This window comes from Otolemur garnettii, unplaced genomic scaffold, assembly GCF_000181295.1.
Source record: "Otolemur garnettii isolate 467f Iridium unplaced genomic scaffold, OtoGar3 scaffold00062, whole genome shotgun sequence".
NCBI lineage: Eukaryota > Metazoa > Chordata > Mammalia > Primates > Galagidae > Otolemur > Otolemur garnettii.
The window spans coordinates 969,179-983,160 of NW_003852457.1; the positions used below are offsets into that span (position 1 = coordinate 969,179).

General features: G+C 49.8%; 1 protein-coding gene across 1 annotated transcript in view; it reads left to right on the forward strand.

The window, feature by feature from the left end:
* AGO2 (argonaute 2, RISC catalytic component) overlaps nt 1-13,982 on the forward strand; it is a 61,897-nt gene that overhangs the window by 4,802 nt on the left and 43,113 nt on the right. The window contains exon 2 of the mRNA XM_012807044.2: nt 8,788-8,908. Within this exon, the coding sequence (XP_012662498.1) occupies nt 8,788-8,908 (121 nt within the window). The remainder of the gene's footprint in view (nt 1-8,787; nt 8,909-13,982) is intronic.

Sequence of the window (13,982 nt, forward strand, 5' to 3'; positions counted from 1 at the left end):
TCTCCTGCCTCTGCCTCCCAAGTAGCCGAGACCACAGGTGCCCGCCACAATGCCCGGCCATTTTTTTTTTCAGTTGCAGCCATCATTGTTGTTTGATGGGCCCGGGCTGGATCTGAACCCACCACCTTAGGTGTATATGACTGGCTCCTTAGCCACCTAAGCCACAGGTGCCGAGCCAATGTTTTTACTTTTGGTAAATACCAGATCTTGCTATATTGCCCCAGTTAATCTTGAACTACTGAGTTCAAGCAGTCCTCCCACCTCTGTCTCCCAAAGTGCTGAGACTGCAGGTGTGAGCTGCAGGTGGACCCAGGCTTTGATATGGATACGGTACTGTGTCCCACAAGTTGCCATACATAGGGAAAATGGGATTGTAGCTGCATTACCTTTACTTACCAAATTATTCATTATACAATTTTATACAATATTCTCAATATGTTGTCCTTATCGTTGTAAAATTTTGTAATGAATATTTCATAAATGTACCTGTAGCTACAATTTCCCATTTTTTCTTAAGTATGATAGTTTTGGGGACAGCCTGTACTTTTCAGTTTTAGAATTTGCATTTGCTTCTTTTTCATAGTTTATGTTCTCTGCTGAGATTTCCTCATCTGTTCATTCATTATTTCCATCTTTTTCTTACGTACCCTAGATGTATTTATAGTAATAGCATATTAACATAAGAGCCCTTATCTACTAAATACAACAAATGGTTCAGCTCAGGCTTTGCTTGAGATGTCTCCTTCCTTTGCTTAATTAAACACATAGCAATGCTTTTGTTCTTTTAGACATTGTATATGTTTATTTTTTTATTTTTATTAATTAATTTTTCGAGACAGGGCCTCAAGCTGTCACCCTGGGTAGAGTGCCATGGCATCATAGCTCACAGCAACCTCCAACTCCTGGGCTTAAACGATTCTCTTGCCTCAGCCTCCCAAAGTAGCTGGGACCACAGGCGCCTGTCACAATGCCTCACTATTTTTTGTTGCAGTTGTCGTTGTTTAACTGGCCCAGGCCGGGTTTGAACCTGCCGGCCTCGATGTATGTGGCTGGCGCCCTACTCATTGAGCTACAGGCACTGCCCATTATGTATGTTTTGTTGACAGAGTTGAGTTGCTGTCTTTCCTGGTACCCTGTGTCCTCAGCACCCTAGAATCCACCATTCTGTGTTTTGCTGGAAAAGACTATTGCTGTCCAGTGCTCCAAGCCCTGTGTTGTGGTTTACAATTGCTGGAGTGAGCTCGTGCTTCCCTTTCCTCAGCAACCACAGTCATAAGCTGCCAGTTTTCTAATGCCCAAAATCAGCTTTCTCGTATTCTCTCGTTTTGTAGTTGTTTAGTCTGATCCAATTGGTTCATCGTGGCCAGAAAAAGTCTCACGTACAGTCTGATGACTCCGATGGGCCACCCAGTTTGTAGTGGTGCCTTATAATTTCTCTTTGCTGTAATACTTCTCACAAAGGTTGTAGAGGAAGGATGTCTGGGTACTCCATTCCCTGATCTATAAAACTAAACAGTCAGATTCACTCAGTGCACCTGGAATGTGTTGATAATTAGGTTAGATCTTTAAATATGCACTTACTAAATTGTATTTCTGAGTTAGTAACTGGGTTAAACAGCCTTCTTTACTGAAAGTCTTTTTAGATCTTTTAATATGTCTCATGCTTTGTGATTCTTTCGTAAATGGGCTTTTTTGGTTTGTGATCGAGTCTCTTTGAGATAGAAACATGTATGAACCTGTGTTTAGGGCATTTTTTTAAGAACTGGAATGAAGGAATGAAAAAGCAGCACATTTTCTGGGCTTTTAATTGGCCTGATGGCAGGTAGACACTTGTATAGTCAGCCACAGTGCACACTCGGCTTTCCTTTATAAAAGGCAGGTGTGAGAGCCCACCTGCCACCCTACCAATCAGAAGCTTTGTCATCTGGCACTAGCAAAAGGCTGGTGGTGATTTAAAAAAGGGCCATCCTTAGGTCACTGCACTGGTACTTGCCTGCTGTGCTCCCCTCAGGCCCTCCGGTTGCCGTGTTGGAAAGTGTGTCTGAGCACACTGTTAGCAGGTGTGTATGTCCTGGTCACGGCCGGCCCCGCAGGTTCTTTGAGAGTTCTGGCTGGTCACACTATGAAACTTTACTGATAGTCTGTAAGGTTCGATCTCAAAACCTCATGCGGAATGCAAAACCCAGGTGGAGCACCTCGACCACCTCCCTCCCTGCCTCTTCCACCCAACCAGCATTACTGAGGTCTCCGTGGGCTGTACCCCTGGGCCTGCCATGGTGGTGGTTCCTGTCTCTAGTAGAGAAGGGAGGTAGACCCGGGACCAACAGTACCTGGGATCTACATCGGGCTAGGTGAGTTCAGAGGAGAAGGGGAGGTGGGAGAGGAGTGCTCAGTGCACCCTGTGGTCTGTGCCCGTGCCCTGGGGATCACGCCCTCCCAGTTGTGGCCTCACAACTCTCTTCCTGCTGCTCCTGCCACACTGCACTTGGGGAAAGCAAAGATGGGTCCTGGTTGTGAGTTCTCAGAACACATGCACATGGCAGGTTGTAAGTCAGTTCAAGGCCATGAGGCCAAAGCAGGAGGGAGGTCATGGGAGGAAGGACATCCTGGGGGCTGCTTCTTAAGACCTGGCCTCACACACCCTTGGTGATGAGGGCACCGTGGACTGCTGCTGAAGGGCTGCCATGCTTGGATTCAGTCGTGGCAATGTTCCGTCTCGGTGTGCAGAGATGGCCACATGGGCAGCTGGTGTTCTGGATCATGTGGCCAGCCAGCCAGCAGGTCTCGGCCCAGAGGCGTGGCTTGAAAGTGCTCTCCTCATCTCTCCACTGTTCCTCCTCAGTCTTGACATCCCCTGAGTGACCCTTGGCACCAAATCTGGGAGAGGAGGTTTGGGCAGTGCAACTGTGCCCTTGTCAGCCACTCTCTGAGGGTGCCTTGTCCCTGGGCTCCAGCTGTCTGGGGAGTGTGAGTGGGGTTGGGCGCTTCAGGAGGCAGTTTAAAGTGAAAGTGTAGTGTCCCCTTCTAGTCCCCAGCTCTGCTTCTCAGTCTCATCACGCGGAGCCCCGTCCAGGATGTCTACCCTGATGGTGTGATGGCAAAATGAGGAGCCATGCAGCCATCTGTTAGTGGGAAATGGTTAAATGAAGGCACTGTGGGATGCTGTGACACTCGAGACTCTGCCCAGTGTGGCCCCCACGTCCAGAAATGTAGGTGATTATGGTTCGTTGGTGTATTAAAGCATGTGGTAAAGTAATGTTTCTGCTGCTGGACTTAGGCCTCGTGTATCCAGTGACAGGGAAGGTCTCAGAGCTGGAAGACAGCGAGGCCAGAGCCAGCTTGATCCTGCCTGGGTAAAAGCTGTGACAACATTTCTTTTGTGCCCTACTGTTTATGTGAAAGTGTGGCTTTAAAGATCAGGTGGCGTTGGAGGAGCTTGAGAGAGGGGCAGTCTGAGCAGACCTCTAGCTTTGTCAGAATTTGAAAGCTACGCAGGGAATCTATGGATGCAGAGCTTGTGTAGGTAGAAGTTAATGAAAGAATGAGTTTTTCCAAAGAAGAAACTTCTCAAAATTATGACAGAATGACAGAGGGCCCCATAAACTAATGGGGCTGTGTTGGCTTTTCTGGACACCTTTTCAGCAGATACCTTCCAGGCCCTAGAGGGCAGGCCTGGTGGGCAGTCAGGAGCAGCCGGGCAGTACAGGGCAGCCCTGGTGGGCAGTCAGGAGCGGGCCCAGGAGAGGACACTCAGGGTTGCGTCTGGGTTCTGCCCTCCGTTGCATGTGGCTTTGTGCCTCCCCCGGGGCCATTGGGAGGACCGAATGAGTTGTCCACAGCAATCACGGACCAGAAGTGAGTGCTGCAGGTTTGCCTTCATTAGCTTTATTCTCTGAACGTGGGGTCACTGTGCAGCGCTGGGGATGTGGTGGCCTGGCCTGCAGGATATGCAATTGGTCTCTGGGCTGTTGCCTTTTGAGCAAGGTCTGGGTCAGAGAGTGCTGTCAGCAGAGGTGTTTGTCTGGCACCTACCCCACGCAGCAGAAGTGCTGTGCCTTCCACGGGTCACTCAAGAGAAGGGAAGAAGCAAACTCTGGAACTCTAGGAAAAGCCCCCAGAGTTCCTACAGGGATCTCTGCAGTGCTGAGCTGGTCAGGGCCGTCCTGGGTACGGTGGGTGAGGCAGAGGGGATGTCTCACAGGGTGGTGGGTGGCTTTCCTTTCAGAAACTGGAAGTAAAGTTTTAAAAAATCAGCCAAGCATGGTGCATTGTGCCTATAGTTCCAGCTACTCTGGAGGGTGAGGCAGGAGGATCACTTGGGTCCAGGAGTTGGAGGCTGTAAGAGGCTGTGATGATACCACTGCTCTCTAGCCTGGGCAATAGAACAAGTCCTGGTTTCAAAAAGAAAAGAAACTGGAAGAAGGGAAGGTACCGTACACGGTGGTCAGGGGTTCTGGAATGTGATAATAAGTGAAGCACTGAGATTATGTTACATTGTGCAATTAGATAATATAAAAAATCTGTTTCTAAACACAACCATGCTGTGTAGCCAAATCACCCAGGAAGTCCTCTGCTGCTATAAGAAACTTGTATCAGCAGGTATAATGTTGTCTCATAGAAGAACAAGGGTGGCTCCCAGTACTGCTAGAGACCTGAGCTTTGGGGGGCATCTTGAGCCTAGAGAGAGGCCTCTGGCCACAGTGGGCGCTGTGCTTGTGTCCGAGGTCTGTTCAGCCTATGGTTGACTTTGCCATTCCAGGCTCTTCATTTGTGAGCTCCGAGCTCCTTCCCTTCCCTAGAACAGGTAATGAAGGAAAAAGTCCACATGCCTGGAGGACAGTGTGTGGTTCATCCAGGAAACGTCCAGGCAGGCTTTACTTGCAGGCTGGGCATGTCGTTCTGAAGCTGAGTTTTCCTCTGAAGCCTCCTAGATTTTCAGAAAATGCAGTTCTAATGTCCTCCAGGGGTGGCCAGTATCGTTTGTCTCATTCTGTGGTGGTGCCATGACCTGCAGGATAGGCTTGAACAGAAGTGGAGGGGATGGGTATCTCGGTTACCTGTGGACCATGGAAGGTGGGTCCTCTGTAGACTCTGGCCTCCTGGACTTCTTCCCACATTAAAATGTGTCCTTCCATTCCTAGTTCTCTCATTTTTAAAAATCATGAATGTGTTCAGTTTTATTAAATGCTTGCTTCTATGTCTTTGAGATTATCATATTTTTTGTTACATTGATCTTTAAAAACATAAACCCACTTTATTGACGTATAATTTACACACAACAAAAACCATTCTTTTTAAGTACAGACATACCTTGTTTTATTATGATTTGCAGATACTGTGGTTTCTTATTTTAGGGTTGGTTTTTTGTTTGGGGTGTTTTTAACAAATTAAGGGTTTGTGGCAACGCAGCTCCAAGTAACGATTCTTCCAACAGTATAAACAGTGCGTGCTCACCTCACGTCTCTGTTGTGTCAGCAGTGTGTGTAGATGCAATGCTGTTGCATACTGAAGAGATCACAGCGTAGTGTGAATGTAACTTCTATGTGCACAGGAAACCAAAGACTTTGTGTGACTGGCTTTATTTTCATATTCCCTCTATTTTGGTGGTCTGGGGCCACACCTGCAGTGTCCTCTGAGGTCTGTCTGTGTGTAGTTCTGAGAACTTTAGGAAATGTTTGCACTCGTGTACAAAACCACCATGATCAGGGTGTAGAGCACGCCACCGGCCCTGGAGGTTCTTCCTGCCACTCCCTTTCCTGATCAGTCCCAGACAACCTGCTTTTTGTCAGCATGGATTTGTATTTGGTTCCTAGGGAATCTCAGATAAAATGGAATCGTTATCATCTTATAATCCCCTGCTTTGTGTCTGGTTTCGTTCTTCAAGCACATTTTTAACTTTCAATTTGCACGTAACAGTGATTCGTACGATGGGACACAGGTATTGAGTGGATGTGTTGTGAATTTGTCCGTTCACCTGTTGCCGGTGTTTGAGTTGTTTCCAGGTTGGTGCTGTTGCACTGAGTGTCTGTATGGGTTTGTTTTTGTGTCTCTTGTGTGATTGTGGGGATTGCTAGATGGGATGGCAGGCATCCAGTGACCTCCAGGGGAATACTTAGCAGTTTCTTACAAAGTGTTTGTATCATCCTGCCTCCTGTACTGGCAGCCTTTTTACTTGTAGCCAGTCTGCTGGGCGTCTCTCTGTGGTCTCATTAGTGTTTCCCTAATGACTAGTGAAGAACTTCTTTTAACGTGCCCCCGGCTCTTTCTGTGTCTTTTGCCATGTGTCTGATCAAATCTTTCACTCATTTTCTGAATTGGATTATTCATCTTACTGAGATGTAGGGTTTTTTCTTTTAAGATACTATGCACACAAGTCATTTGTCAGAGACACAGCTGTGTGTTTTGGGATATTTTATCCTAGTCAGTTGCTCACCCCTCCCTTTTTATAATGGAGTCTTTTGAAAATTAAAGTTTTTAACTTTAACGGTCTAATTTATTAATTTTTTCTTTTTTTTTTTTTCTTTTTTTTGAGACAGAGTCTCACGTTGTTGCTCTTGGTAGTATGCCATGGCATCACAGCTCACAGCAACCTCAGACTCTTGGACTCAAGCCATCCTCTTGCCTTAGCCTCTCAAGTAGTTAGGACTACAGATGCTCGCCACCATACTTGGTACCCAGCTATTTTTTTGGTTTTTTTAGAGGTAGGGTCTTGCTTTTTTTCAGGCTGGTCTTGAACTTAATTTTTTTCTTTTACATAGTGCATACATTTTATGTCTAAGAAATCTTTGTTTATCCCGAAGCCCATGAAGATGTTTCTCTTTTGTTTTCTTCTAGAAGTTTCATAGTTACAGCTTTTACTTTATAGCCTGTTTTGTGTTAATGTCGTGTCTGGTACAGACTGAACTTCCCTGTGGTGTGTCTTCCTGATTGCTGGCCCCAGTTGAGCACTGGTTGGTTCAGCACTTGAATTTCTCAGCAGATTGACCCCTGACCCCACTTAGTGCTCCACACATGAACTTGAAGGCAAAGATTTTGCTGGCCTCACAAGAGTGTGCCCTCTCACTCTGTTAGGACAAACTTGAATTTGGTTGGAATGATTATTATCTTTGAATGTGAGTGGGGACCCTCCACCACCAGTGAGGCAAACTTGACCCCAGAGTCTTTGTCTGGAGGAAACACCCTTGAAGATTGGGGATCCTTGTGACCTCTGGAGAGTATGGAGGGAAGCGCTACCCTGCAGGGAGGGCTGTAGGGCACACCTTGTCAGAGGTGACCCAGAGTAGTTTGGAGAACTGCTCTGTGAGATTACCCCCCCCCCCCAAAAGGGCAGGCATGGCAGGTAGAGCTGGCTGTGCACTGACCGCCCTTGCTCTGTGGCCTGCCTAGCTGGATCTACCTTGGTGGCAGCAAGGCTGATGTCTCCAGGCTCCTGTGAAGCTGCATTTGCCGTCCCCTTGCCCCCAGACCTGGGGGGTGGGGTGAGCTTGGCTGGATCCCTAGAGACGCACCTTCTGGTTTCATTGTTGTGGAAGGGCAGCTGGGCAAAGCCTTTTAGGTTAGCTGTCCCCATATTCTGGGAAGGGGTGGATCAAATCACTGAATTTCTGCTTCCTAAAGGATGACAGCAGCTCTGCCTGGGAGAAGGACTGTCCCTGCCACGCTGGACTCAGATGCTCCCTCCTCATGAATGCACATGCTGTCTCTCCCTGACTCCCCTTGCTGTGGAGTCCCTCTTTTCCCTACACAGCCCCCCAGCTGCTGTTCTGAAGAGAGACTGACATGCATCTGAGGGCGCTTTGCATGTCCCCTGTGTGGGCTTTTGTGGCGAGCAGGGCCCTGCAGCTGTGTGTGTGTGTGTGTGTGTGTGTGTGTCCTGCAGACACTGCGTGTAAGGGCCACCGTCTGGTTAGCTGAATGAATGGCCTCAAAACCACCATAAGACAACCAAGAACTCTGTGCCAGAAGGGGCCCCCTCCAAAGCAGGGGGCAACAGGATGTTGTCTTCCATTTGGGAGCCTGAAGGCTGGTCATCTGTAGAGTGTCTCTGGAGTTGGGGAGACCTGGGGGGGAGCCCTGGTCTCCTGGGGGGAAGGACAGCAGATCCTTCTTGCTGCTGTAATGCCTGAGGAACAAGCCGGTGTCTCAGACCTTACAGCAGTAACTGTTTTACACTCACCTCTGCAGGTGGGCTGTGGTTTGGCTGGGCCTGCTGGGTCAGGCTAGATGGGATTTGAGTCAAGTTCAAGGTCTTCATTCCAGGGTCCAGGTGGAAGTGGGAGCAGTACTTGGTTTCTCTCTTCTGACAGTCACAGGAGACACGGGCCAAGTCAGCCCCACACACGTCTTGACAGTGGTTTCACATCATGTCCTCTGGTCGGCTCCAGTAGCCACACAAGGTTCCCTGCTAAGTCCAGCCCCACCCTGGTGTTGTTAGGTGGGAGTTTAGTCTCCGTGCCAAAGCCCCAGGGCAGCTTACCCCACAGCTGTGGGACCAGATGCCTTTCCCCAGTGTCCCTGGGGAATCCTGGACGGTCTGAGAGTTTCTGTCATCTGCGTGCAGTGTGTAAAACGCCTGCACACAGCAAGTTCTTCCATCTTGGTGTGACTCAAAGGAGCAAAAACCCACCTGATATTCTAGCTAGCTTGACTCTCTGTAGAAGAAAGTCATATTGCCAAAAGGAGCCACAGATCTTACAAAGTTGTTTAAAAAGCAGTGTCAGAAAAATGTCCTAGTGTGCCCTTTTCCTGATTTTATTGATATTTGCCTGAATTCTGTCTTTGTTTCAGGGAAATAGTGGAACACATGGTCCAGCACTTTAAAACACAGATCTTTGGGGATCGGAAACCAGTGTTTGATGGAAGAAAGAATCTTTACACAGCCATGCCCCTTCCAATTGGGAGGGATAAGGTAAGCCAACAGAGGTGACAAGTGGCAGGTGACATCTGGTGAATGAAATTCAAATATGCTGTAAAGTCACGTGCTTCACCCTGAGACCCATAAATACCAGACTGCTTTCTGTGTGTTGTGGTTTCCCATGACAGAGGTCCATTGGACTAGGTCCTGGCACAGATGCTGAGAACTTCCTGAAACCACCAAACTGGTGGTTTATGGAAGTCATGGGTCATCACCAGACAAGAGCCTGGGTGCAGCGTGGTACTCTAGAGACCTGTGGAAGGGGTGTGATCATCATCTGCCAGAGTCCCTACCTGAGCCCAGGGCAAGTTAACATCCTGCTGCAGCTAGTGATTCATCTGGAATCAGGATGGTAGCAATTAGTGAACCGGGGAGTGGTGGTTACATTAAAATGTTCCCTTTTCTTGTTACCATTATCCTTATCGTCGTTTTATTTAACAAGTAATAAAATTTGGGTGGCGCCTGTGGCTCAGTGGGTAGGATGCCAGCCCATATACTGAGGCCCCAGCCAAACTGCAACAAAAACATAGCCAGGCATTGTGGCAGGCACCTGTAGTCCTAGCTACTTGGGAGGCTGAGGCAAGAGAATCACCTAGGCCCAGGAGTTGGAGGTTGCTGTGAGCTGTGACGGCACAGCACTCTGTCAAGGGCGACAAAGTGAGACTATCTCTACAAAAAAATAAAAAATAAAACAAAATTTCAGCTTAGAAGTTTCTTCCTCTTGGCACCATCTCTCAGCAAATGTGCCACAGGGCGGGAACAGCTGTGGTGTATTCCTGGGAGAGCAGAGACCTGGCTCAGGCATTACCCTACAGAGCAGCCTGCGATGTCACACTTGTGAGAATGCAAACACCATCTCCTTGGGAGTGACCTACGCCATTCACTTCCCAAACTCCCAGGCCCCTGGAGGAGGCCCTAGCTCAGGGCACCAAGGGTCTCAAACTGTTACCAGGGACACAGGTTTGGGGGACTGGGGAAGGGGCCCTGCAGGCTCTCTATAGACATCAAAATAGTTTTCCTTTTGCATTTTAATGATAGTCTAAAATGTATATGGTGCCTTTCAGCCTTTCTGGGTGGCCTCAGGGCCCCTCTGCTCTCAGGTTAGGTGCTCTGATGGGAGGAACCAATGCCATGAGGAGGGATGCAGCCATGAGAGTGGGCTCTGTCCCAAGCAATCTCTAGGGTTGTCACTGCCAGCCTGGCTGACAGCTGTGATGGTCCCAGTGGGAGGAACCCCGGGACCTGTGCATGGAGGCTGAGCAGGGTTACCCCCTGCCCGTTAACATGCTGTAAATTTGAAGTTTATAGATTTTAGCATTTTGTATTGAATTTATATCTTTGTTTTTGCTTAAAGGGATATAAGAGAAAAAGCATAAAGTGTTTATCCACAGTCTTGTTTGTGCTTATTTTTTAGGAGGGCATAGGGATAGTTTTCTTGAGGGGGCAGGGAAGCCTGTGGTCATGTCTGAGACATGTAGCTGGAGATGTGAGCAGTGCAGAGGCTCTGGGGCAAGCCTGGCTGGGCTGCATGCTCGCTTTGCCCTCACTGGAGCAGGCAGTGGTGCACCTCCTCCCCCTGCTGGGCCCTGGGGGAGACCCTCTCCACTGCCCCACACCCCTGACCTGCTGCCAGCCCACACCGCTGCTGCTGGTCCACACTAAGTGGTAAGGGGTAGAACGCATCGTCATGGTGCCTGGGACATGCTGGGCCCTCAACGGATGCTGGAGGTGGCAGGTGCTTGTCTGGTAGCTTAGCCTAGCAGAGCATTTTCTGGGGTACCCAGGTGCCCACAGGAGCCCGTGAAACACAGCCCCACATCACGTGGCACTCGGTGCCTCTCAAGTTTAATCCCAGCCATCCTTTCTTCAGATAAAAGACCTGAGCCATGGAGATTTAAAGAACCAGCACATTCCTCCAGTTCGCACAGTCCCCAGATGCCTGTGCTGCAGACATGTGCCTGGCTGTCTGAGAGCTAGATGGAGCAGCGTCCCCATCCCTGCCCATACTGTCACACAACACAGCAAAGTGTCGTCTCTGGGGTTCCTTACATTTGCTCTTTTTCCTTGAGCATCACCTGTGACAGGCGTGGAACCATCAGGCACTCCATTGCCCCAGAGTCTGTGGCATGATGGGGACAGTGAGGTCCTTGCACACAGGGCCTGTATCATGTCGCCCTCACTCAGCAAGGTCCCTCTTTAAGGCCCTCCCTAATCTCTCCCACATAAACATTAGCCTTCCTGCCTTGTTCCTACCCCTGCGCAACCAGAGAGACCCTGTGAGCGCCAGGCCCCTCCCTCACGTTTCAGCGCAGGAGGCTGAGGCCCAGGAAGCCATCCGAGTTGATGCACATTTTACGTTCAACTCCCAGGTCCTTTTTGGCAGCGAAGAGGTATAATCTCTGTTGTCTGTTGTCCCTGGCTCTGTGTCCAGCCCTGTGTCTCCTGCATGGGCCACCTGTGGAGGACCTGTGCTGCTTGTTCAGAGAGGGCACAAGTGTTGCCTTCCTGGGGGAAGTCAGGACAGACGCACAGCTCAGACAGATACGTGTCCTGCAGGGAGCAGCTTGCCGTGGAGCACGATAGCCACACGTGAACTCCCTGCCAAAGGGGACAGTTTGCCCAGTGTTCCTGCCTATTCACTTCTGCGCTGGCTTGGCCATGCTGTGGCCCTAGTTGTACCCAGCTGGTACCTGCTCACCTGGTGGGGGCGGGAGGGGGGCATGGGAGGGCAGGAGGAGGCAGAGGAGAGTCCTGGGAGGCTTTGGGTGCACACAGGGGAGGGTCTCCTCAGCCTTAGGGCGACCTGATGCCCCTTGGGGCTCAGGGTCCCTCAGGTAGAGCCACAGCATTTGTCCAGGTGCCTTCCCTGAGTGCCCAGTGTGGGGTGCTCAGGATGTGCCTGGCTGTGCCATATTGCCCACCAGCTTGCCTTCCAGTTCCCTGTACTCTACCACGTGCTGGGTGAGATTGGTCTTCACGCCAATATGTTTCGGGAGGCACTGATCTTTCCCAGGAGTTCTCACTGTGCAAAGTGACAAAATGCCTGTAGATATCAGCTCCCTGGCATGTTTAAACAGACGTGACCTGCATGTCCCCTTCTGGGAAGGGCCTATGGCACAGAGCCTGACAGCTGTCACCCTGGCCAGGGTTCTAGCAGGCGCAGTAGGTGTGACCACTTTTCCCAAAACCCTGGGGAGGGCCACAGCCATGTCCTGGTCCTTGTAGCCAACCCACATGCCTGCCAGTGCCACTCCCGACTTAGTGGAGGGCAGGGAGGCCAGGCCTTTGCTGGTGCCGCAGCCAGTTTAGGGCAAGAAAATCCTTTTGAAACACAGCTGCTGCTTTGAGCTCTCTCTGGGTTTCTGCAGTTTCTTTGTGTTCTTTAAAGTGCTGTTTGCCCTTGCTTTGTTTCTGAGTTGTGTAGTGGTACCAAAACAGAAATCTTCCTATTAATGCTCCAAATTCTTTCATCCTGATTTTCAAACAGGAATTTTGGCCACAGGCACATGGAATCTCTAGAAAGATCAGATTTCACAACTGCCTCGCTATTGTCTAGGCTCTGGGCTGGTGCCATGGGCTGACGTTTTCCATTGTCCAAGTTCAGCGAATGGCAGTTGTAGCATCTCCAGAACCCAAAGTGCTGGTGTCCACAGCTGATGCATGAGTTCCGTGAGGTCGGCAGAGCTGCCTGCCTGTCCCCTCATATACAGGAAGGGCCTAATGGAGCCACCTGAGCTGGGGGTCGGGCCCTCTTCTTCCTGTTCTCATCTGTGACCTCTGGCTGTTGTGTCTTGGGGATGTGGAGCAACTGCTGGCCAGCAGCATGGTTGCACGTAGTGGGACAGAGGGGCTGCTTGTCAGAGAGGCCTGTGCCACTCTGCCCTCATCCCTGAACTGTGCCCACTTCAGCCAGCTGCCACATATAGCACGATTGGCTAAGAGTGTCATAGTGCTGTCCTCTGGGGGCGGAGAGGAGGCTGGACTACAATATATTTTTAAATTGCATATGTTTTGCTGTAGAAAAATAGACCCCTTGGAATTCCCCCTCAGTTTTGATTATAGAAGTGTTTTGAAAGATGGCACAAATAAGCATCTAGTTAGCGCCAATTCAGGTGTCACTGTTCAGATCCGTCAAGTGCTCTTTGATGGAGATGTGGACAACAGGCTTCAAGTACCTGCCAGTGAGGTGAATGTGTAATTTAGAAATTAGCACACTGAGCTCGGCGCCTGTGGCTCAAGTGGCTAAGGTGCCAGCCACATACACCTAAGGTGGCAGGTTTGAATCCAGCCCGGGCCCGCCAAACAACAATGACAGCTGTAACCAAAAAATAGCCGGGCGTTGTGGTGGGCACCTGTGGTCCCAGCTACTTTGAGAGGCTGAGACAGGAGACTTGCTTGAGCCCAGGAGTTGGAGGTTGCTGTGAGCTGTGATGCCATGGCACTCTACCCAGGGGGACAGCTTGAGGCTCTGTCTCAAAAAAACAAAAAGGAAGTTAGCACACTGGTTCCCATTCACACGCTCATTCCCACCTGTGTGCAGCAACTCTGGGGCACCATTCTGGGTAAGTGGATCAGTCTTACTCTCATCGCAGCCAGGTCCCTGCCAGTCCAAACTGGAGTCACCCCTCGTGTCCAGTTGAGCTGCTGGTCCTGGGCACATTGTGGCTTCATCTCCTTTTCTGAACTCAGACTAAGGTGGGGACTTGTTCCTTCTACTTTCTGCTGTGTGGTCCAGACTCTTTGGATCTCTTTCCATAACTGGAAGTAAGGCTAATAGGTTATCAGTCTGATGAAACAACGTCTGTCACTTTGTTAGCTCTCTTGTCAAATATTTGCTTTTAGTTATTGTTAGTTTTGGGTGGGGATGGCAGAATAAGACTCCAGAGGCTGGAGCGCAATGGTGTGATCACAGCTCCCTGCATCCCCAAACCCCTGGGCTCCAGGGGGCCTCCTGCCTCAGCCTCTGAAGGACCGGGAAGAACAGATGTGTGCCACCATGTCTAGCTCAGCTAGGACTTTTTCTCCTATTTTTGGAAGAAATAGGGGTCTCAAAATGTTGCCTAGACTA